The 24,640-nt window shown below is 41.2% G+C and overlaps 2 protein-coding genes and 1 long non-coding RNA gene across 4 annotated transcripts in view; 1 reads left to right on the top strand and 2 right to left on the bottom strand.

Moving 5' to 3' along the window:
* The first annotated feature begins 578 nt into the window (after nucleotides 1-578).
* Nucleotides 579-24,640, top strand: part of LOC134756479 (uncharacterized) — a 37,385-nt gene continuing 13,323 nt past the window's right edge. The window contains exons 1-3 of the long non-coding RNA XR_010129203.1: nucleotides 579-617; nucleotides 772-878; nucleotides 1,976-2,059. This is a non-coding gene — a long non-coding RNA (uncharacterized lncRNA). The remainder of the gene's footprint in view (nucleotides 618-771; nucleotides 879-1,975; nucleotides 2,060-24,640) is intronic.
* ATP5MG (ATP synthase membrane subunit g) lies at nucleotides 10,158-22,853 on the bottom strand. The gene is made up of 3 exons (XM_031015794.3): nucleotides 17,700-22,853; nucleotides 12,323-12,483; nucleotides 10,158-10,357 (listed from the first exon to the last, which is right to left on the bottom strand). Exons 1-3 carry the CDS (start codon nucleotides 17,749-17,751, stop codon nucleotides 10,259-10,261), a joined length of 312 nt encoding a protein of 103 aa, XP_030871654.1. The 5' UTR covers nucleotides 17,752-22,853; the 3' UTR covers nucleotides 10,158-10,258.
* The window catches only part of UBE4A (ubiquitination factor E4A), a 39,942-nt gene continuing 35,506 nt past the window's right edge, over nucleotides 20,205-24,640 (bottom strand). For both annotated transcript variants that reach the window (XM_004052217.5, XM_019037108.4), the window contains exon 20: nucleotides 20,205-23,112. In XM_004052217.5, the coding sequence (XP_004052265.1) occupies nucleotides 22,986-23,112 (127 nt within the window). In that variant the 3' untranslated portion in view covers nucleotides 20,205-22,985. The remainder of the gene's footprint in view (nucleotides 23,113-24,640) is intronic.

The raw sequence follows: 24,640 nt of genomic DNA, 5'->3' as shown, positions 1-24,640 counted from the left end.
CTCCCATCTCAGCCTCCCAAAGTGTTGGGATTACAGGTGTAAACCACTATCAACTATTAGTCTTCCCACAGCTTCAATTGCTCTCATTATTCTAATCCTACTGACCATTCTCAAAGTCCTCCCAAGTTTTTTTTTTTTAATGAGGGAAAATGGATAAAACTGAGCAATATTATCTCTCCACTGAGATGTCTAGCTTTTTTTGAGTCATGCTTAAAGTCTAACTATATGGTCTAAAATTGGTTTAGGATTCCTTTCAGCCACCAGTGCCAACTTATCTTAGGCTAAAAGGAATAGAGTTCAGTTGATCTAATTTAGAACAAATTTGTATCCGTAGATGGGACGGAAATCTAGGTGAGGATTAAGGTCATGGCCAAGGTACAAGAGGAGGAGGAAGTCTGAGTTAATTATAACCTAGGTTATGCAGTCTTAATTCCAGGAAGCTGTGCCTTAGCTAGGTAGACAACTTGTTGATTGAGTAATATTGTCAGAGGAACTGGAAGCTACCCATTTCTGAATTCCGAGCTGAATTTCTACGTCATCTGGGATGAAGGTGAAGGTGTCAGCATCCAAAGACTAGAAATTCTAAGAGAAATATGTCGCTTGGAGAAAGCCCTTTAGTAAGTATTTGCTTATTTTCTTTCCAGCAGTCATGACTGGCCTGGAAGATTTCCCAAAGGTTATCTTTTTCAAGACTAGTTGGGTAAGGCTGTTTTGATATGTTTTTGAATATACATTATAATACATTCATTGTGTTTATTTGTTTATTCCTAGATTTTAAAAAAAAGTATATATTTTGCTAATAACTAAAGTAAAAACAGATAAAACCAAGAGAACATGGCCATCATTGTTCAAGGCCTCATACTCTCTGATGCAAAAAGGTAAGCCTGAATTAAAAGCTACATTTCTTAATGTCTCTCATATGAAAAGCTATATAAGCTCCTGGTGTCAAGTTTAAAAACTGAGAACTTATTTGTAAACATTATGGGTAGAGATTAGGGAGTTAAATGATCACTTTTTAAAATGTTTAGGGTTAGGTATTAACACCTATTTGCCTTATTCCCTTCTTTACTAAGAGCCCTCTCTATCAATATATAGCAAATAGTCTTGCTTAAGGCCCAGGAAAAGTCACTGTATCCAAGGCTTGATGCAAATTATATGTTATGAATCTTCACTTACTCCTGCTAAAGTTAAAATGGAGTGTCTTACATGCGGGTTAGAGTTCAGATGTAAGTTTCTGAATAAAAACATAAAAAGTGAACCATCTCCCTTACCTATTCCTGCTCCTCACAGTACAATAAACAACTTAAATATCGCAGAGTAGAGGGAATGTGGTTAGAGTTAGGACACCGAGGAATCAAGTCCTGCATTCCAGTCCCCTACCCCTGACTCATTCACCTCAGGCAAATGGTTCCACTTCATTTCATTTTGTACTGAAAAGTGAGGAGAGTAACATTTTGTTTCAAATTTTCTTAGGTGAGTGGGTTGGGCTAACCTGCAAGGCTTTTGCTGAAGTTGAGATGAACAAATAAGGAAAATATGCAACTATGGATTGTTTTAAGAGAGGTGGGAAAAAACCCAACGGATTTTGTTGCTGATTTGTGTCCTTAGGACTTTCCACAAATAACTTTGAGAGATTTACTACTTAGTCCTTAGAGGCAGCTTCCTTCTGGGATGGGTGGATATGAGGCGTGCGGTGGGGTCAGATGGTGATGGGAGAGCAAAGGAACACAAGGGTCCCAAATCAAGGCCCATTTGGCTTCAGTGTTTACCCTCAGTGCAGTGGGGGTGAAATTTGGAGCCCAGGGTGAGGTAGAAATTAGTTTCCCTGTTGCAGTAGTAACTTGGGTATCAGATAATAAAGTATATTTCTGCCAGCATATTCTAAAGGCAGATGACACTATACAGGGGTTTAAGGTAAAGCTATGATGAGCAAAATATCACCCCTGACTTTTTAAAATTTCATTTTATGTTCCAGGGTACATGTGCAGGATGTGCAGGTTTGTTACATAGGTGAACGTGTGCCATGGTGGTTTGCCGCACCTATCAACCCATCACCTAGGTAATAAGCCCAGCATGCATTAGTTGTATTTCCTGATGTTCTCCCTCCCTCTGCCCTCCCCTTGACAGGCTCCATTGGGGGTTGTTCCCTTCCTTGTGTCCATGTGTTGACATTGTTCACCCTCACTTGTAAGTGAGAACATGTGGTGTTTGATTTTCTGTTCCTGTGTTAGTTTGCTGAGGATAATGGCTTCCAGCTCCATCCCCATCCCTGCAAAGGACATGATCTCGTTCCTTTTTATGGCTGCATAGTATTCCATGGTGTATATGTACCACATTTTTTTTATCCAGTCTATCACTGATGGGCATTTGGGTTGATTCCATGTCTTTGCTATTGTGAATAGTGCTGCAATATGTATGTATCTTTATATGTACCTAGTACATCCACTTTCAAAACAACTTAATCACCTTTTTGGAGAAGTTTTTTTTCTGATTTTCCCAAACTGCTTCCCCTTACCCTCCTGTTGATGCTTCTTGTAGCACACATCATTGTATAATAGAATGATTTATATAATTTATAATGATATAACAGAATGATTTATGTTAGAATGATTCATATTCTATAGAATAGAATAGAATAGAATGATTTATATTCCTTTGGGTATATACCCAGTACTAGGACTGCTGGTTCCAATGGTATTTCTGGTTCTAGGTCTTTGAGGAATCGCCACACTGTCTTCCACATCACCCCTGACTTAATGTTTACTTGGTCATTATTACTTTCATTTTTTTCCCCAATCTGGGGCTTACATGACTTCCTTTCCATTGTTCTACCTGGAGGTCACTAAAATTGGTAACCACTCTTCCACCATCACCTTATAATTCACTGTCTTAGAACTACATTTATTCAGTTGTTCTATTAGGTTCCCCACTCTCTTGAGACCCAGAGTCAGATGACATCAGGTAAAAATGCAGGCTGTCCTTAGGGGAAACAGTAGCTATTTTAACAAGCAGGCTATAATTCAAAACCACACAACAGTATTTAATTGCTTTTGGATTTGACAACACTGGAATGCATTAAAACTTGGAGCCTCTGAAGATAACCTTCCTAACTTCATGCAGGAAGTCCAAGGTATAGTTCTTATAAAAATCCATCCATAGGTTGCATATGTAAAATCCTCTGAGGAAAATGGTGGTGCTATAAACCTTTACATGATGAGCTTCTTTCAGCTGTAACAAGGATATAAATCAGGAAATGCAGGCTTGGCAAAGAAAGAGTTAAGATGATCAATTTCTAAGGAATTTCAGGGATTTTCAGATTTCAGGCTTGGTCTTTTATAAAGGATCTTCTGCTGCCTACCTCCTGGTTCTCCCCTGCTAGACCTTACATATGCAAAGGTAGCTTTGCATTAGCTAGCACAGTAGAGAAGGCTAATCAGAGATCCACATCTCTGTTTCAGAGTTGGAGGTTGAGATGCAAGAGTGACTCAGCTGGCATCAGCTCTGTAGCAGTCTCAGCCTGCAGGCCTTCAGGAAGTGAGTCCTCCAGGCCTGCATCTCCCTCTGTGGCAAATTGCCACTAAACTCTGCTGTTTATCAACCCAGTACCAAACACAGTAGGAAGAGTCTGCTGTTTCACTGTTTTCAACAAAACCAAAAACACAGAAGCCAGATTATATGATGGGACAGTATTACAAAAGTGTATTAGATACAGTATCTCCCTTAAGAAGCTTACAGTTTAGTAAGGAAATAAATGTAAATATAGCATTAGAGTGCAATGATGTGTGCTACAAGAAGCATCGACAGGAGGGTAAAGGGAAGCAATTCGGGAAAATCAGAAAAAAACTTCTCTGAAAAGGTGATGAAGTGGTTTTGAAAGTGGATGTGCTAGGTAGAAAGTGCCAGGAATGAAGGCAGAGGGGAAAACATTTATATAGATTCATTAATGGATACATTCACTTTATTCATCACATTTGCATTGAGTGACTTCTGTGTGCTTGCAGCATGTGATATGAACCATATAGTACAGGCAAGGTGGTGTATATATATAGGTGGAGATATGGTAAGATGAGATAATGATGTTGTGGGAGTAACTGGAAGTTCTCCAATTGCTTAAATTTTCTTAGTCAAGTAGGAAGTAAGGTCATCTGTTGAAGGATGTAATTGCGGTCTGAAGAAACATAATATGATTGGCTGGTAGTATTAAGTGCTCTCTTAAGGTTCTGACCATCATGAATATAAAGTGAGACTACTTTTTTTTGTTTGTTTGTTTTTGAGACAGGGTCTCGCTGTGTCGCCAAAACAGGAAGGAGTGTAGTGGTGCAATCTCGGCTAATTGCAACCTCTGCCTCCCAGGTTCAAGCGATTCTTATGCCTCAGCCTCCCAAGTAGCTGGGACTACAGGTGCGTGCCACCATGCTCAGCTAAATTTTGTATTTTTAGTAGAGAGGGGGTTTCACCATGTTGGCCAGGCTGGTCTCAAACTCCTGGCCTCAAGGGATCCACCCAGTGTTGGGATTACAGGCGTGAGCCACTGCACCTGGCCAGACTAGTTACTTTGTTTTCTCCAACTTCATTTGGCTGCATAGGTGCAGAGCAGGTAGACAGCTGAATTAAGCCAAGGAGGCGGTTTTGGTAAGTGAGTACAACGAAGTGAGTGAGAGGCAAGGAAGTTGAAGGTGTATTCAAGAGAATGCTTATGATTGATCATGGAACCTAAGTTGTATCAGGAGAGAAAAGCTGAAATCAAGGGGGTGAGGGAGATGGTAGGATCAATTTATTGATGGTCATGAAAACTCTGAATTTGTGTAGTTATTTGACAGAATGGGCTAGGAAGGTCATAGGTGGTCAGAGAGAGGGATGCATGAAATTGAAACTAAGATGGTTGATGTTTTTGGTAAAAAGATGGGAATCAGTATTTAAGGAAGGTGAAAGGTATAGCTGTTAAGTTTTTAGGGAATCAAAAGGCCAGGTTGGTTGAAGGATCATTTATGTTAATAGTTCTCAAACTTTAGCATGCATTAGACTTATATATGGAAAGATAATTAAAACACAGATTGTGCTGGGTGCAATGACGTATGCCTGTAGTCCTAGCTACTTGGGAGGCTGAGGGAAGAAGATTGCTTGAGCTCAGGAGTTTGAGACCAGTCCAGGTAACATAGTGAGACCATCTCTAAAAAAATGCAAAACAACACAACAAAAAAAATACAGATTGCAAGATCCCACTCCTAGTTTCTGGGGTAGAGCCTGGTAATTTTCATTTCTAAATTCCCTGGTGATGCTGATGCTGCTGTGGTCCAGGGACTGTACTTTGGAAACTACTGACCCATGTGTATGTTGAAATTGCAATAGTCAAGAATTAAGATAGAAGTAGTGTTGTAAAGTGACAGTGAGCCAGGACACAAAATTGGCAAGAAATAAAGGGGACCAGCTGCGGTGGCTCACGCTTGTAATCCCAGCACTTTGGGAGGCCAAGGTGGGGGATTCTTTCAGCCTAGGAGTTTGAGACCAGCTTGGGCAATGTGGCTACCCTGTCTCTACAAAAAAATAGCCGTGTGTGGTGGCGTGCGCCTGTAGTTCCAGCTATTTGGGAAGCTGAGATGGGAGGATCTTGATTGAGCCTGGGAGGTGGAGACTGCAGTAAGCTGTGATCATGCCACTATACTCCAGCCCAGGCAACAGAGCGAGACCCTGTCTCAAAAGACAAAAAGAAAGAAAGGGGAATGAACTGATTAGTGGAAAATTGCAACAATCAGGGACAGTGGATACACACTCTAATAACATGGCATTTAAAGCTAGGTTTTATGGGGATTGGTTAGAAATGGTGGCTGAAACAATGGTTGGCAGCTAAGTGAGATTAAGGTGAGGCAGAAGGGAGATTGCCAAGGGCTTTGCATGTTAGTATTTTATTATATCAGGGCCTTTTGTTTGGTAAACAGGTCTAGTGTAAGTTCCCTGCTAAGGGATTACCTCTGGTGGAACTGTTACTGAATTCATCACAAGGGTGATCACAATCTTATGTCCTGGTAGAAACAAAAACCACACTAATTAGGAAATAGTAAGTCCTACTAAACTACCTATCACTTTACATAAGATTAGGGAGGTTGATATCTAATGAGACAAGAAATCTTAAACAACTTAATAGTAGGGCAAAGCAGGACCAAGAATATATAATACAGAATGGAACTGTGGAAATACAAAGCAGGACCCACAAGCTGGTCACAGGTAGAGTCAGGGCACAGACTACAACACAGGATCATGACCTGGGCCCAGCTTATGCTGCCACCACTTATTGCTCTTGGGATCCTAGCCAAATTGTTTTATGTTTTCTGCTCAGTTCCTCTCTTGTTAAATGGTATATCATTTATGGCACGTGCTTCAGAGGAAAGTTGAGGGCTAAATGCGATAGTTGGTGCAAGTGCTTTGAAAAGGTAAAGTGTTATACAAATATGAAATATTTAAAAAGAAAGCATTGAGCTATCCTTAGAAATCAGGGTAGAATACTTAGGTATGTAAGAGATGAATGGAAAAGAGGAGAAACTGTTAATCTAAGAACAATGCTGAGATGTATAAAACAAAGGATGAGGCCGGGCGTGGTGGCTCACTCCTGTAATTCCAGCACTTCGGGAGGCCGAGGCGGGCAGATCACAAGGTCAAGAAATCGAGACCATCCTGGCCAACGTGGTGAAACCCTGACTCTACTAAAAATACAAAAAAATGAGCTGGACATGGTGGTGTGCGCCTGTAGTCCCAGCTACTTGGGAGGCTGAGGCAGGAGAATCTCTTGAACCCAGGAGGTAGAGGTTACAGGGAGCCGAGATCACACCACTGCACTCCAGCCAAAAAAAAAGGATGGAATATGCAATGTGGACAGTTTCACATTCGTTTTTTTTTTTTTTTTTTTTTTTTTTGAGACCAAGTTTCGCTCGTTGCCCAGGCTGGAGTGCAATGGCATGATCTTGGCTCACTGCAACCTCCACCTCCCAGGTTCAAGAGATTCTCCTGCCTCAGCTTCCCAAGTAGCTGGGATTACAGGCATGTGCCACGACGCCCGGCTAATTTTGTATTTTTAGAAGAGATGGGGTTTCACTATGTTGGTCAGGCTGGTCTCCAACTCCTGACCTCAGGTGATCCGCCAGCCTTGGCCTCTCAAAGTGCTGGGATTACAGGTGTGAGCCACCGCACCCGGCCTCACATTAGCTTTTTTTTTTTTTTTTTTTTTGAGACGGAGTCTCGCTCTGTGCCAGGCTGGAGTGCAGTGGTGCCACCTCGGCCACTGCAACCTCTGCCTCCTGGATTCAAGCGATTCTCCTGCCTCAGCCTCCCAAGTAGCAGGGACTACAGGCATGTGCCACCACGCCCAGCTAATTTTTGTATTCTTATTAGAGATGGGGTTTCACCATGTTGGCCAGGATGGTCTTGATCTCTTGACCTCGTGATCCGCCCACCTCGGCCTCCCAAAGTGCTGGGATTATAGGCGTGAGCCACCGCACCTGGTCACATTAGTTTTGAAATGATGAAAGCCTCAACAAAAAGCCTCACTTACTTATACATAGATAGCAGTTTCCTTAGGAATAAACCTTTGGACCACAGTGACAAATATTTGCATAACTGGCTTTGACTTAACCATTATGTTCTCTCTCCTCGTGATGCCTACTACTAAATGAGTACTTCTACTTTTACATACTGAGAAAATTGTAGGACCACATGCACTGTTACATGAACCCTATGCAAGTTTGCAGGTTTCTATTCTGGCTTTTGTTACATGGAATTGAAATTACCTGCTGATGTTAGACTACCCGTTACTTCAGGGCAGGACTGTGCCTTGTCAAAATCTTTCAATGGCTTTCCATTCAATGTCCTTAAAGAAGTCCAAGCCTTAATAGGCATAAAATACAATCTGGTCCCCACCATCTCTGGCTTTACCTCTCAGTGCTCTCCTCTGCCTGGCAATTTGGCCACACTTACACTCTCAGACCCTCAATGTACTACACTTTTTCTGACAGTAGCTTTTGCACAGGTTGTTTCACTTGGCCAGCATACCTTGCTCCATTCTTCTTGGCTAATGTACTTTCCTGGTTTATATAGCTACTATTTTCTCTGACAAGCTCCCTTGAATGTCCTTCTCATCTGGGTTAGCCTTTTTTTTTTTTTTTTTGAGACAGAGTCTCCCTCTGTCGCCCAGGCTGGAGTGCAGTGGCGTGATCTCGGCTCACTGCAACCTCCACCTCCCAGGTTCAAGTGATTCTACTGCCTCAGCCTCCCGAGTAGCTGGGACTACAGGTGTGTGCCACCACGCCTGGTTAATTTTTGTATTTTTAGTAGAGACAGGGTTTCACTATATTGGCCAGGCTGGTCTCAAACTCCTGACCTCATGATCCGCCTGCCTTGGCCTCCCAAAGTGCTGGGATTACAGGTGTGAGCCACTGCACCCCGCCCTGGGTTAGCCTTTCAAGTATACCTTCCCCTTCCCTCATTATAGTACTTCTCACATCTTATTATAGTAATTGCATGCCTAATTACCTGTCTTACCAGATCAAACTCTGTGAAACAGGTAACAGTCTTGTTCATGAATGTTTCTGCCATTTTAATTGTGCCTAGAACTTAGGAGGTGCACAATAAACACCGAGTTTGCCAATGCCAAACACTTGGCAGCACACATTCAGTGAAAGCCTCAACAGTTCTGTTAGAAGATATTTGGGGTTGATGAGGACAAAAAAAAAAAGAGAAACAAGCCTGGTGAAGTCAAGTGGCCACTTCAAGGAGCTCACTGCTATTTTAACCTAAGAAAATTCCGTACATGCACTATTAGCCACAGGGGAGACCAGAGGTGTTGTGTATGGCAAAGGAGGAGGAAGTTGCAGTGAAGTGAGTAGTAAATGTTTATTTTGAGGACCTTCTGGTGTGACCGTGGCGTTAAAAACAATCACATTACATATCATGAATCAACTAGGTGTCTGTAGGTTTTAACTAGTACTAGCTGATCTCCTACCTTGTTTTTTTCTGGTTAATTTGAATAATCATGCACTGTATGAAAAAGAAACTGATTGCCATTCTCATATCAGTCTTTTTGAGCACTTTTTGAAAAGAGGTCGTTTCAGTTTTGACCACCTGTTTATTGCAGGAGTAAGTTAGGCATTACTTCACATTTTAGCAGCGTGGCAGTCTCTATGGGGACTTTCTTGCCTATCACTTAGATAAGCTGTGATGTTTATTAGGCTAAAATAGTAGTGTTCTAAATGCAGTGGGTAAATTTGGGATTGACTGGATAAAGGTTCAACACTATTAAAGGATTAATACTATATTGTGAGCCATAATGCTTTTGTAATAAATATGCAACCACCTTTTGGTTATCATCAGTTGGTATTGCATGTTTTGCTGTGGCTGCAAGAATAACAGTGGATTTAGGAAAGTACCAATGAGTCAATTTAGGATTCTAAGATCCCGGGGAAAAGCTAAGGAATGATCAATCTCTCCTATATACCCAATAAAATCGCTCCAGAAGACAGACTAATAGCAATCATTTCATTTATTTCAGGATATAATATACTATTTAGATCCAGGGAAGATGCTAAATTATAACCTTGTTTAAATATCTGTAGGGTATTTTGTTTTTGCAAAGGTAGTAAAACCAGACAAACGAATAACACACATAAAAATCAGATTTCAAATGTATGGCTCTGTCCTACTGCTAAAGATGTTACAAAGATACATACTTAGAATACCACCCTGTTCTCTCTTGGGGAGGCTATATTCAAGATGACAAGTACTCTAACATTTTTACAGACATAGATGTTGTCAATAGGGTCTTTCCGTGATTTTAGCAAAGAAAACAGTTGAAATGTTATTCTAACTACTGACATGATTCATCTCTATCGCTTTGGCATATGGTACTACTATTTCTTCTACTTTGGCAAGTTATAGTTTTCCCAAGACCTAACCCTCACTGTTCTGGAAATAAAGCTTAAATATATATATTCCAAACCTTCAAATTAAAATGTTATCCCCATATATTCATGCACCAGGTTAATATTGCCACATATATCCTCTCCAATTGCGGGCTAAACAGACGTGTATTTAGAGTTGTTTAAAGACAACCCAGCTTAATATCAAGAGAAATTGTGACCTTTCATGGAGTATCTGATGGAGAAAACACTGAGTTTTGACAAATCTTATTTTATTCAGATAGCAGTCTGATCACACATGGTCCAACAACACTCAAATAATAAATCAAATATAATCAGATGTTAAAGATTGGTCTTCAAACATCATAGCCAATGATGCCACGCTTGCCTATAATCTCTCCGACATAAAACCACATCAACACCTCAGTGGCCACCAAACCATTCAGCACAGCTTCCTGAAAAAAGAAGCATACATTTTAAGGTATCTTATATATATATATATATATATATATATATATATATATATATATAAATTATATATGTAAATAAATATATATAAATATATATATATTTGAAACTATTCTTTTCCAGAATTAAGGAGACAAAGAACATAAAAGATGCTATTCAAACTAGAAGGCAGTTTTAGTCAAAGTTGAGAATTACTAACATTACTTCTCTTCAACTGCTGAGAACCCTTGAACTTTCAATTTTGTAAGGTAAGTAGTCAGAGCTTATATAAATTCTTTCAAAGCATTCTTTAAAGACCTGAACTGACTTAACCCTTTCATTATAAGTTTATGAGACACTTTATGAGCCCTAAAACAATCCACATCCTGGATATAGCTGGCGCATTTAGATAGGGCATTCATATGAAAGGATGGCTCTAGGAAGGCCGAGTCTCTGAATAGACATTTTTGTCTGGCAAAAGAAAATCTGCTGAAAGATGAAGTGCTGTCTTCCCCTTTAGACCTCATTTTTATTCATTCAGTATTTGACTTAACTCTGACCAAGTATCTGGTATTCGTATCAACATTTTGTTGTCCCAAAGAGAAATATGCACATATGGCTCAGGAAAGCACTGTTATTAATACATGGAGCAATAATATGGATCTTGAAATTCTACTTGAAAAAATAACTTTCCATAACAAAACTGGACCTTTTCCTTTTAGCACTTCTGGAAGTGAATTTTCCCCATCAAATTAGACCGGAAATTTATGGAAGTCTTCTGAAAAACAACCACACTTCCCAGGATGTAGGCTCTAAAACTAGCAATTATTTAGGCTTTTTGTACTCTGTGCTTGGATCATGCAAATAAAATCCAAGTTCCAGTTCTTTTTTGTCCTTTTTCTTTTTTTTGAGATGGAGTCTCGCTCTGTCACCCAGGCTGGAGTGCAGTGGCACGATCTCGGTTCACTGCAAGCTCCGCCTCCCAGGTTCTTGCCATTCTCCTGCCTCAGCCTCCCAAGTAGCTGGGACTACAGGCTCCCGCCACCACACCCAGCTAATTTTTTGTATTTTTAGTAGAGATGGGGTTTCACCGTGTTAGCCAGGATGGTCTTGATCTCCTGACCTCGTGATCTGCCCGCCTCAGCCTCCCAAAGTGCTGGGATTACAGGCGTGAGCCACTGCGCCCAGCCTTTTTTCCTTTTTTTAAGAGATAGGGTCTTACTCTGTCACCCAGGCAGTGACACAATCAGAGCTCACTGCCTCCTCTAACTCCCGGGCTCAAGCGATCCTCTCGCCTCAGCCTCCCAAGTAGTTGGGACTACAGGTGCATGCCACCACACCTGGCAATTTTTTTTCACTTTTTTGGATAGAGATAGGGCCTTGCTATGTTGTCCAGGCTGGTCTTGAACTTCTGGCCTCAGGCAATCCTCCTACTTTGGCCTCCCAAAGTACTGGGATTACAGGCAGGAAGTGACTGCATATGGCTGCAAGTTCCAATTCTTACAGTTTTTAGATTTTATCTTCACACAATTCAATAACCCAGTTTGGTATTTTTATCTTATATATAAGAAGTGTTAGCTTCCTGACTGTGACATAGTTCAAGAGATGTTTTGGCTGAATTGGGGACAATCTCAGGACTACAGATGAAAAAAGTACAGACTCAGCAAAGCAAGCCATCATATTTTAGTATACTATCTAATATAGGAAAGGAAAAAAAATTTCCCAATAAAAATGGTCACTTTTTTGCTAGGTTTAAGACTCTTAGGAAACTAAGACATAAAATGGGCTAATTATTTCTACCCAGGTGACAAAATTAGAAAAGTAAGTATCTTCCTCAGCAGTCAAAACTTTTTTCCTCATTATGCTGGATTCAGCCTCATTGGAAACATATATATTAATCAAAACAATCAGAAAAATCCCAAGGGAAGACATTTTCTGTTATGCACATCCGTTTTCATTTAGCCCATGGTTACCTTAACTGTGAGCTGTTTGAAGCTACCAGTCTGAGCACTATTGACTATTTTTTTCAGGCTCTGAATAGCTCTAGGGATCTCAGCAGGGGTGGGAGGAACCAGCTCAACCTTGGCGTAGTACCAAAATGTGGCCAATCGAGGCTTCGAGTAAGTCACAGCAGCTGGAAAACAAAACAAAACAAAACAAAAAACCAGGATGAACTCACTAGAGACCGAAAGAAGCAGATGTGTGGGCTGGACACAAATATTTATTCATGCATCACCTTCATTCACTGCTTGTACCAAATGTGCACCCGGTGTGAAAAGTCAAAGCTGCTCCCTGGTAACAAGAGGCTTTTAAAGATGCAGAACACCTGTGCCACAGGGATGTTCAATCAGGCAGGATGCTATAAGCACATTCAATTATGCCAGTACTTCACTATTGGCCAGCTAGTACTGTACTTCATTTATGAATGGCAAATCTAGCTAACTGTAAAGATGCTAGAAATTGGATTTAAAAACAAGAGAACAGTCAATTTATTCATATTTTCTTGGAGAGAGACCAGCAAATTTGAAGAAAGAGGTGAAGAAAGGGATGAAGGATTTAGAATGGCACTCTTAAGAACAAGATGAAAAGTTATCATAATATTATCCACAAGTCCAGATGGAATTAAAACAACTGGTACCCATTTTGGTATCCTCATCAATATGTGCTGGATTAAATGTTTCTCTGACAAAAGCACAGCTGCTCCTCTTTTAAAGGCACCACAAATAATAAAAGTAAAATCTACATGTATAGTTAAGAAGAGCCAAAACTAGAATCTATTACCAAGCTGGAATTCCTCAAGGTATTTACTATTTCAAGAGAAGAGATCATTAACAACCAGGGTAGTTGTGAGACTGCAGTAGTGATTTCAGAAAGAGGAAGACATTTTTTATTTAAAAAATTATAAGAGAGGCTAAGTGCAGTAGTCATGCCTGTAAACCCAGCACTTTGGGAGGCCGAGATGGGCAGATCACTTGTGGCCAGGAATTTGAGACCAGCCTGCCCAACGTGGTGAAACCCTGTCTCTACTAAAACTACAAAAATTAGCTGGGCATGGTGGCGTGTGCCGGTAGTCCCAGCTACTCGGGAGGCCGAGGCACAAGAATTGCTTGAACACGGGAGCCAGAGGTTGCAGTGAGGCAAGATCTCACCATTACACTCCAGTCTGGGGGACAGAATGAGACTCTGTTTCAAAAATTACAAGAGAAACGTAATAAAAATAGCATGAACGCCCATAAAGTGTCTACTGTTCAAAGACAGATTACCCAAGGCTCTTGGTGTTTTCCTCATATTAATGGCCTCCATTTGAGTATTTCTGAATTACTATCTCCCTCATCTTCTATGTTTGGGGATATGGGCATACCTTTAAGCAGACACAAAGCTCTAAGAGATAGTTCCAAACAGAACTGCCAATGCCTGTAAGATGGGACAATAAAAAAAAAGTACAATCTTGTGTAACAGTCAATCAATTGTCAATATTATCTCCAACACACAGATATTTCATCCTTAAAAAAAAAAAAAGAATCAGTATACTGTACATAAACACTATTTTAAGTGGTAAATTTGTTTCTTAGGGGATACAGGTTAAAGAGTTTGAAACTGCTTTACATGTATACAAGAGATAAAACATAATGAATGGTAGATAATGGGAGCTAGATTTCTCAGTGGAGGTTGAGTGATGTTACAGGTAAGCAAGAAAAGCAGCAAGAATAAATCCCACAGTACTGGGTTAGAGTTGGACTCAGGTTTAGCTTAATATATACACAGACTGATAGACACAGAAATAATTATATATACATATATGCATGTATATACATGGCTTAGTATGCACGTATACACATACACACATCTATACTGATACATATCTATATTCCTGTCAAATGAGAGGAACTAGAAGTAGTGATATTCTGGTAGCAAGGAACATAAACAGCACCCAGACCTTAGTTTCTCAATTCTATTGTCCAATAAAAGGAACTAAGGTTCCTTGGAGAAATGGCTGATTCTAGGGCTGGGACAGGGAAAATACAATATAAATCTGAAGCATCTTGTAGTATCAGAAAGGGAGGCGGTATGTCAAAGGGACAGAGGTGCTAACCTGAAAGAGCTCCCAAATAGCCAAGGCTGAAATAATTTGAGCAATAATACAGTATTTGATACAGAAAGTATGAAATCAACGTACAAGTCCATACAATAAGTGACTGGATAAATAAATGGAGAAGAGACAAATCTTTCTCACAGAAAAATTCTATTTAATTTATGTAGATATTCCCCCCTACAGGAGATGGAATCCCCCCACTGTAATCACACTTTGCCTTTATGGGATAGGCTTAGTTATTTGCTTCTATAGAACACGGAGAGAAAAACAGTAACTTTACAGTAGAGGAACCTATAACCAAGTGATGAAAGCTTGTATCACCAGAGATGTCACAGGAATATCATATACCTCCTGACATGTGATTAGGGCATCTCTTCACTGTGGTATTTCCTCAAAATCCATAGTTCCAAACTAAGCATGAGAAAAACACCAGACAAATCCAGATTGAGGAAATTCTTCAGGATACCTAGACAGATACTTAGACAAGACAGATACCTAGACAGACAAGATACCTAGATACCTTAAAACTGTCAAGGTCAGGAAAGATGAGGGAAGACTGGGAAACTGTCCCAGACCAGAGGAGGTTGGGAAGACACAGAAACTAAATGCAATGTGGTACACTGGATTGGATCCCGGAACTGAAAGATTATTGGAAAAACTATTGAAATACAAATAAAGTCTACAGTTAAGGGAAAAAAAAATCAGATTCTATGATCTTCCTAGGCAAGCCTGATGATAAATTTACTTATTTCCATAAGCTTTTTTGACCCCCAGGGGAATTAACAGATATAGTCAGTAATTTTTATTAAATATTTAACATTCACATTTAATACACTAACCTATGTATGTTATAAAGCAAACTGTATTTCCACGTTAACATTCCAGCCCAGTTGAGTCCTCCTTTCTAAGTACTTTTGGAAGAATAACAAGTTATCTTTCAATTATTTACAACGGAGGAAGGGTTTATATTATATATTTCATAACAAAAAAATTACCTTGGTGTTACTTTTCTTTTTAGATCATAAAAATTAGTTTGCAATTCCTTAATATGCGCCACCTAAAAAATGTGAAAGCCACACCAGAAAAAAAATCCACTTGAAATATTAAGAATTGTGCCTTAAATCACCCACAAAGTCCAGAGTGAAGCCTCTAATCCTTTTTTCTCTTTAGTTTTTTTTTTTTTTTAGACAGAGTCTCGCTCTGTCGCCAGGCTGGAGTGCAGTGGCGCAATCTTGGCTCACTGCAACCTCCGCCTCCTGGGTTAAAGAGATTTTCCTGCCTCAGCTTCCCGAGTAGCTGGGATTATAGGCGCCTGCCACCATGCCCGGCTAATTTCTGTTTTAGTAGAGACGAGGTTTCACCATATTAGTGAGGCTGGTCTCTAACTCCTGACCTCAGGTAATCCACCTGCCTTGGCCTCCCAAAGTGCTGGGATTACAGGCGTGAGCCACAGTGTCCAGCATTTTTTTTTTTTTTTTTTTTTTGAGACCTAGCCTCGCTTCGTCGCCCAGGCTGGAATGCAGTGGTGCGATCTTGACTCACTGCAACCTCCGCCTCCGGGGTTCAAGCGATTCTCCTGCCTCAGCCTCCCAAGTAGCTGCGATTACAGATATGCACCACCAAGCCTGCCTAATTTTTGTATTTTTTGTAGAGATGGGGTTTCACTATGTTGGCCAGGCTGGTCTCGAACTCCTGCCCTCAAGTGATCTGCCCGCCTTGGCCTCCCAAAGTGCTGAGATTACAGGCGTAAGCTACCACCGCAGGGCCATCTCTTTTGATTTATATAAAATTGTAGAGCTCTATGACAGATATCTTAACAATCTTAGTAAAGTAAAAGATTTTCTTGCAAGCTTACGAAATTATTTGGGAAAATGTGTAAAATGTTTCACTAGTAGGCTATGAGGTTCTGCAGGACAGCCTTCAATAACTCATAGTTTGGCTGGTGATGGAGGTAAGGGAGGAGAGAATGGATAAATTACCCGGCTGGCGCTGTGGCTCACACCTGTAACTCCGGCACTTTAGGACACCGAGGCGGGAGGATCCCTTGAGCCCAGGAGTTAAGAGACAGACTGGGCAACATGGCGAAATCCCGTCTCTTAAAACATACAAAAATTAGCTGGGTATGGTGGCGCGTGCCTGTGATCCCAGCTACTCAGGAGGCTGAGGTGGGAGGATCGCTTGAGCCTAGGAGGTGGAGGCTGCAGTGAGCTGTGATCTGCACTGCACTCCAGCCTGGGCGACAGAGTGAGTCCCTGTCTTCTAGAAAAAAAAAAAAGAAAGAAAGAAAGAAAGAAAATACCCAAACCAAACTCAAACACAGCAAAATAGGCTAGAAAGTATTACATTTTTTTTGAAGTTCTGCTTTCTATTCACATTTCATAAATCTAGGCGAAAGTTAAGAGATCCGACCTTCAGTCACTTACTGGAATACAGCACATCTAGGAAAAACTTACGTCAATTTAGCTTATCTCACTTCAGGAATAAAATGAATAGCTTGCCACTGAGAAGACAACTGAAATATTTACTGGCCAAATAAACTAGTACTCAGAGGCTGTGATTATTCAGGGTTGTTGTGAAATACAGCGGTCTACCAGTGAGGCTCTTCAAGCTGAAAAAATTCCACGAATGCTAAGCTGTAGTAACAAAGATTATTGTTTATACGGATCCCGTTCTATGCTTCTCGGGGCATGGATACTCATCCATGAAGTCCATTTCCACCTAAAATTTCCCTCGGATTAACGCGGAAGTATCTTAGAATCCGTCTAGGACAGAAAGCAAAGTCAACGTTCAAAAAAGCTCACCCATCTTTAAACATTTCTGTTGACTTCCAAATACTCCACTGAGAACAAGACCACATGTGATGAGGCCGAATTGATTTACTTTCACGTTTCTGCCCTTCCTTTTCTTAGCTCTCCTAACAGAACCATCCCCTCTAGATCCCTGCTCTTAGCGATCTCAGGGGGAGTAATGGTTGCAGCTGCCGGGCAACGCCGGGCTTCCTTCACACTACCTCTCTTCCCAGTCGTGGTTAGAATTCAGGAACTTCTAGGTTGTGTAGAGAACCCAATCTGCAGGTCAGACGAGCGGAAGGTTAGAAAAGAGTCGCCAACCTGCTTCCTGCTCCCTCCACCTGCAGGCCATCCCGCCCCGGCACCCGCAGGCCCCTCGGGTCTTCGCCGCCCGCTTCTTCCTCTCAGGCCATCGCAGGCCTCCCTGCCGCCCGCGTGCCCGCCTCGGCGGTCTCACATCGCGCTCACCGTTCACCAGCGCCGGGGTCTTCTCCACAAGGTTACGGACAAATTGGGCCATGGTTCTGGGATGGAGAGTCCGTCGCCCCGAACCGCCGGCTGAATGTCACCCGCCGGAAGGACCCGCTGCAGGACCCCGTCCCACTTCCAAGGTCAGGCCGCCTCTTTTCGCGCCGGTCGAAGATACTTAAATGTCCAAAGATCTTTGCAGAGTCTAGTCTGTCAATTTAATTTTTCAACATGGAAGAGAAAGTGCATATGAAAAGATGGTATTAGAGAGCATGTGAAGAACAGTAGGATTCCGCAGAGAAGCAGGCATTTTGTGGGGCAGCCACTCGTAGAGGTCCGGAAAACCGGCAAGGAGCGGAAATGCGCATGCGCCCTGAACCTGCAGTGCTTTTCTTGGCGCCGACCTCCGCTATTTTGCGTAGGGTGCTTTCGCTGCGATTCTGAGAACCTTTGAAGTCAGTACTGGAGAAGGATTCGCTGAGATTCTTCTAGTCCAACACGATCGTTGTACAGAGGTAGAGAAGGTCCAAGGCCAAACATAGAAAGTTAGGGGCCGAGCCATCACCACACAGCCTGTCACCAGGCTCAACCCATAGCCCTTTTTATTTGAGACAGTCTCGCTCTGTCGCCCAGGCTGAAGTGCAGTGGCACGACTTCGGCTCACTGCAACCTCCGTCCCCCGGGTTCCAGCGATTGTTGTGCCTCAGTCTCCCGAGTAGATGGGACTACAGGCGCCCGCCACCACGCTTGGCTAATTTTTGTACTTTTAGTAGAGACGGTGTTTCACCATGTTGGCCAGGCTGATCTCGAACTCCTAGCTTCAAGTGATCCGCCCGCCTTGGTGCTGGGATTACAGGCGTGAATCACCGCGCCTGGCCCCATAGCCCTTTTAAAGTTGATTTTTTGTAATCCCAATCTCCCCAAAGTGCTGTATCACGATTGGAATCCATTTCCCCTAATTCCCTAGTTAACCACAAGGAGCTGTGCAGATGTGAGGAAAAAAATCACCTGTATTGAACGCCCACACTATGCCAGGCATTTTGGAATTTAAAGAAAGCCTGTAAGGCATTGTCCCCATTGAGACTGGGCTTGAAAAATGGCCACACAGTTTGGAAGTGGCAGAGTTGAGATCTGAAGTTGCAATGTATACTCAGAGAGGGGGCATTCCATCAGATTAGGCATGGTGCTGATTTCAGCATACTTCCTAGAAAAGATCCTTGAGCCGATGTGTAAGAGAACAGCTGTATACTACAGAGGGCTGAAACTTCATAGTTTAATATGAGGAGGAAAAGATGTATGTAGGGAAGTGGCATCTGATGAGAGGAACAGAACTATAAGTAATGTAACCTGGGGAAGTCTGAGCAGAAGTAAATCTCCGATTTTTGGAATGGTTAGAGAGATGGAAAGAAAAATTAGAAGTGTTATCAAGGAACTAAGAACTTTTCAATGAAGGAGTGATTCTGCTGCCCTAGATACTGCAGAAAAGTCAAATTAAGGATGGGAAAGTTAATTTAGCAATATGGCAATCTTTAACTCATTAGCGCCTTTTCAAAAAATTAGGATAGGATCCAGGGTGAACGGTGAAGAAATATGGCTGTAAAGGATTACAAGTCAGAAAACCAAAGGGGGATGTGGAACTCGGGAGAAATTGAAGACAGAGAAGAGGCAGTCATTTATTTATTTAGAGACGGGGTCTTGCCACATTGCCCAGGCTGGTCTGAAACTCCTGGCCTCAAGAGATCATCCCACTTCAGCCTCTTGCTTAGCTCTGGGATTACAGGCACAGGCCATCCTGCCTGATAAAAAGGGATATTGACAAAAGCCCTGATGAGGCAGGAAAAGAGAACTAGCCAGGGATCTATGGGGCCTTTTCCACAGATGTGATTATGGGAGAGAGGTCTGAAAGTCTTCACAGTCTCTGAAGTCTTTATCTTCCCAGCAAAATGAAGGCAAAGTCATCGGATTGTGAGGGGTAAATGGGAGGGGGGAATGGGAAGGAATTTGAGAAAGGAAGCCAAAGTTTGGAATAGCTGAAGGACACACAGAAGGGTTGTTGGGCAACGTTAGAGATAAGTTTGTGGTTGTACCATTCTAAAAATTGTGTTTTTCCTCCAACAATGGTCTGCAGTTTGGATATTACAGCAGAGGGGAATGGCTGAGTTAATCTAGGCTGACGTCTTGCATGGCAGGGGTATGGAAACAAGGAGCAAGAAAGGGGAAGATAACAGCAACTGATTACAAAGACCTGGGGTTCAGGCCAGATAAAGAAAAACAGTGAAGCCAAAAGAGAGCTGGTTAGGAAAACCATACTGTGAGATTCATCTCCTGAGGGTAACCCCAGGGTCCCCTCCAGAGGCCTGGTAAGGCAGGCTGGGTCAGCCAGGTCACACATATTTGATGTTACTTACCTAAAAAAAAAGTGAAACGTCAGAATCCTCTAAGTTTTCAGGGGGATTTCTGAAACTGCCACTAGCTTTTAATACTGGAATAAAGTGATAACAAAGGTTGTAAGTCAGATGTTCATTTATTAAATACAAGTTTTGAACAAACACTGCCAGGCAAGTTTGACAAGAAGTAACCTTCCTGGAATGTTTCAAAATACAGTCGCGTTGATCAAGTTTTATTTCAATCAACCTTTTCATTTTCTGTTTCTAGGTTCATTTCCTGTTGAGCAGTTAGAGCATGTGCATTATTTCCTCACATGACATCAACAGTGCAGCACCAGCCTCTGGCATGTAAAGGCACCCAGTAGACTTATGCTCTGTGCAATGGCTGCTTAGCAACCACCATCAAATAAAGTAATGAAGCTTTTGTAGAGTGTGATATCTAATAGCAACTGGCACCTTCACTTGCACCATTAAAAAACCTTTAACGTTTCCTTCAGTTTTCACATATCCATTAAAAAGTATATTAAAAAACAAAACCCAGACTGCTTGATAAAACATACTTAAACAATTTTCCAAGTTTAGTATTAGCCTCTTGGTAAGTTATGAGCAATACCAGAGCTGAGTAGAGTCTTCATTTTGCTATCATACTCCAGCAAAGCCAATACACGAAACTAGGTATGTTAGAAAGTCTGCTCTACTAGATTTAGAGCTGCTTCTAAGGTCCAGACAAAACACCTTTTTAAGCTTCCAAGTGTATATACACACGGTGTTGTACCAAGATAACTTTTTAAAGTCTAATTTTTTTGGATATTCTTAAATTACTTCACAGAAAGAAAAAAGGCACAGAGGACACACTTGGTTTCCTTACCAGTAGTGGCCTTAAGCTACACACTTGCCTGTGCAGAGTTTAAAGATATTCAGCAGCATTAATGGTGCCATAGCCATTCATAAAAAGTTTCAGGAAAAGAGTTTAAAAAAAGAAGAAAAGCTTGCCAGAAAAGGCTTACAATCTGAAGGTTAAATACAGAAGAATACAGACAAAGACTGGAGGCAGCATGGGGGTTGTTAACTAGGAAGCTGCTGGGAATAGCTGCCTTCTGAGTTTTTGTGCCCATTTTCCTCCAGTTTTCTCCTGAAAAACTCTGGTCTTTTCCCCTCATTTTTAAAATGAGAACATCCTACTAGATTGGGTTTGGAGGATAAATGCAAATAGGCAGAAGCTTGTTTTATACATAGTTCATTCTCAGAGAGGGAAAGGAGGATGATAAATATTGAATGAAGCTAATTTTAGAAAATAAACAAATCCTGTCAACCCATGCCATAAAGGCCCAGGGAGCACACTGAATGAATCTTACATTCTGGCATTTGCAAAAGTGTCCTCAACTTCCTTTTTCATTTTATAAGCACAGCAATAGGCAACACCTATTTTATATCTAGGATGGGAAGCCCTCTTAGATTTGAGGCTTTCCAGCTGATGCAATCAAAAACACATCAAGGACTGCTTATAGCAACTTGTGTTGAAATATAAAACTACTATTTTATTTGAAAGAGACCATAGTTAATAACATGTTCCAAATGAAGCAGTGACACCCATTTCTTGATCCTATCACTTTTCTTGTCACTTATGACATCTCTGGGCTTAGAAAGACAGTGATATAAAGATAATCCATAGGGGAATGTCCCTAGTCAGCATATTAAGCTGCAAAATTGAGTAGTGAGCTCAAGTTCACTTATGAAAGTGGTGTCCACCTACCAACTACACAGGGCTAAGTGGATATTTAAAATGGCTGCAGACAAGGTTGTGCTCAACTTCCTACTTTGTTAATTGAAGACCTAAGGCTGTGTTAGAAGTAGCTCTTAGAAGTCAGGTCACAAGCTCACACAAATATTAACTATATACATTTTATAATCTCAGAATTTTGTGAAGAATGAGTATGTTAGTAAACATGGCCACATACTGCATACATCTCATTATGGAAGAGAAAATATAAAGTGGTACTCAGTTTACACTAAACCAACAAAAAAGCACATGGGGTGTATGTGTGTGTGTATTTATATATCTCACACACTGAGATATACTGTTGATATTAGTGTCTTAAAATGACATTTTTCATGGATATGATACCCGTTGCCTAAATCTACTTAGGCCTAGTCCTTGTAGAAACAGATTTTCATAAGAGAATAAGGGCCCAACAGTCTCCTCACCCCCATCAATTGGTAGGATTGCCCTACCAATCCTTATTAAAAAGACTGTATAACAAAATTAAGAGTTATCAACAGAAGTTGCACAAGATTCCTTTAAATTCCTTTTTTAAAAAAAATTCTCGTCTATCATCTTATTCAAAAGTCTACACAAACTTAAAGGTATCTGCTTTTATGTGAAGTTACTCTGTAACACAGAAAAGGGGTTAAGTCTAGATCATGAGGACTAGTAAATACACAGGGTAACACAGGATTTTTCTGATAACATCAGCTGTCACTGAAATATGTGACATCACATACTTCTAAAAGCAGCACTCACCAAAAATGTTTGAACAGTAATTGGAAGAGAAATAGCAGGGTGGCGGGAAGTTTTAGTAGTTGAAATAATATAATTTCATTTAGGAAAAGGAAGAAGAATATGAAGAGACAACAGAGGGTGAAAATTAGTGATGATTTCTAAACTTGGTGATGCTATAATAAGTATAATTTCCTGCAAGCCAGGGGAGCATTGTCAAGTTCTTAGGAATCTTAACTATCATAATTTCAGCAAGAGCAGTTCTCTAATTTAGTAAAGAAAAAAAAAAAGAAAAGAAAAAGAAAAGAAGAAAGAAAAGGAACAGAACCAGAAAGAGAGAAACCACAAACAATTGTTTATCTGCACTCTGGGGTTGGTTTTGGTTTGGTTAGTTCACAGTATCTATTCAAGTTGCTCCTTTTGTTGTTTCCTCTCTGCAAGCCACCGTTGGATTTTTTCTTTTAGTTCTGTGTTTGGCCGGATCTGGTCCATGGTGAGGGGACTACGGTTAAAGGGATCTGTTTGGTCACTGGGACAAAGAGAGAAAGGGAAATAGGGTTATTTCCATAAGTTCTAACATTCTAAGCCAAAAACAGAACACCCGGGTGTCGCATCTTAAGAATGAAGCCGGAGTGCATTATAACTTTGAGTCAAATGCCGAGTTGGGGTTAGAAAGAGTGAGAACAAGATGATTCAGGAGTTTTTGTAGCTACTTTGTCTATTTCTTTCTTTCTTTTTTTTTTTTTGGAGACAGAGTCTTGCCCTGTCACCCAGGCTGGTGCAGTGGCACCCAGGATGGAGTGCAGTGGCATTATCTCTGCTCACTGCAACCTCTGCCTCCTGGGTGAAAGCTATTCTCTGACCTCAGCCTCCCAAGTAGCTGGGATTACAGGCCTGCACCATGACACTCAGCTAATTTTTGTATTTTCAGTAGAAACAGAGTTTCACCATGTTGGCCAGGCTGCTCTCAAACTCCTGGCCTCAAGTGATCCACCAGCCTTGGCCTCCCAAAGTGCTGGGATTACAGGCGTGAGCCACCTACCTGACCTCTATTTCTTAATAAACTTTGTCTCAACACTGTTGTTCAGATGATATTTAATTACAGTGGCTTAAAAAATGCTATGCTTCTGTCACCTTTAGATTTCTCTAAGGCAGAGACACTATACATTCATGTCAGTGTAAAGAACTATTTGTAATTATAGTGACAGATTCTTAGAACAGTATGAGATGTTAAGGAATAAAGCCTTGTAGACCAACATTTGATTTAGTCAGCTGATTGTTATGCAAGTACATGCAGATTATGGTTTCTTGAAACATAAGAAGGTTTATGACAGATGTCAATCTTTTGGCTTCCCAGGCCACATTGGAAGAACTGTCTTGGCCCATACATAATTCTTATAATGTTTTAAGAAACGTTATGAATTTTTGTTGGGCCACATTTCGAGCCATATAGTGAATGCTTAATACCAAATACCAAGAGGTAGAAAATTCTTTTTTTTTTTTTTTCCTGAGATGGAGTCTTGTTCTGTTGCCCAGGCTGGAGTTGCAGTGGCGTGATCTTGGCTGACTGCAACCTTTGCCTCCCAGGTTCAAGGGATTCTCCTGCCTCAGCCTCCCGAGTAGCTGGGACTACAGGCACGTGCTATCATGCCCAGCTAATTTTTGTATTTTTAGTAGAGATGGGGTTTCACCATGTTGACCAGGCTGGTCTTAAACTCCTGACCTCAGGGTGATCCACCTGCCTTGGCCTCCCAAAGTGCTGGGATTACAGGCGTAAGCCACTGCACCTGGCCAAAAATTCATCTTTTTAATATTTAAAAATTTCCTTAACTTTGGGTCAAAGTATACCACATGTATCTATCTGTTTATTTAGAGACGGTGTCTTGCTCTGCTGCCCAGGCAGGAGTGCAGTGCTGCCATCATAACTCAGTGCAGCCTTGAATTCCTGTGCTCAAGCGATCTGCCTCAGCCTCCTGAGTAGCTAGGACTACAGGCATGTGCCATTATACTTGGCTAATTAAAAATAATTTTTTGTAGAGATATAACTTAATTTTTTT

Source organism: Gorilla gorilla, chromosome 9 (assembly GCF_029281585.2).
Source record: "Gorilla gorilla gorilla isolate KB3781 chromosome 9, NHGRI_mGorGor1-v2.1_pri, whole genome shotgun sequence".
NCBI classification, from domain to species: Eukaryota; Metazoa; Chordata; class Mammalia; order Primates; family Hominidae; genus Gorilla; species Gorilla gorilla.
Note: the sequence above shows the minus strand (reverse complement) of the source record. Positions and strands in the feature narration are given on the sequence as shown.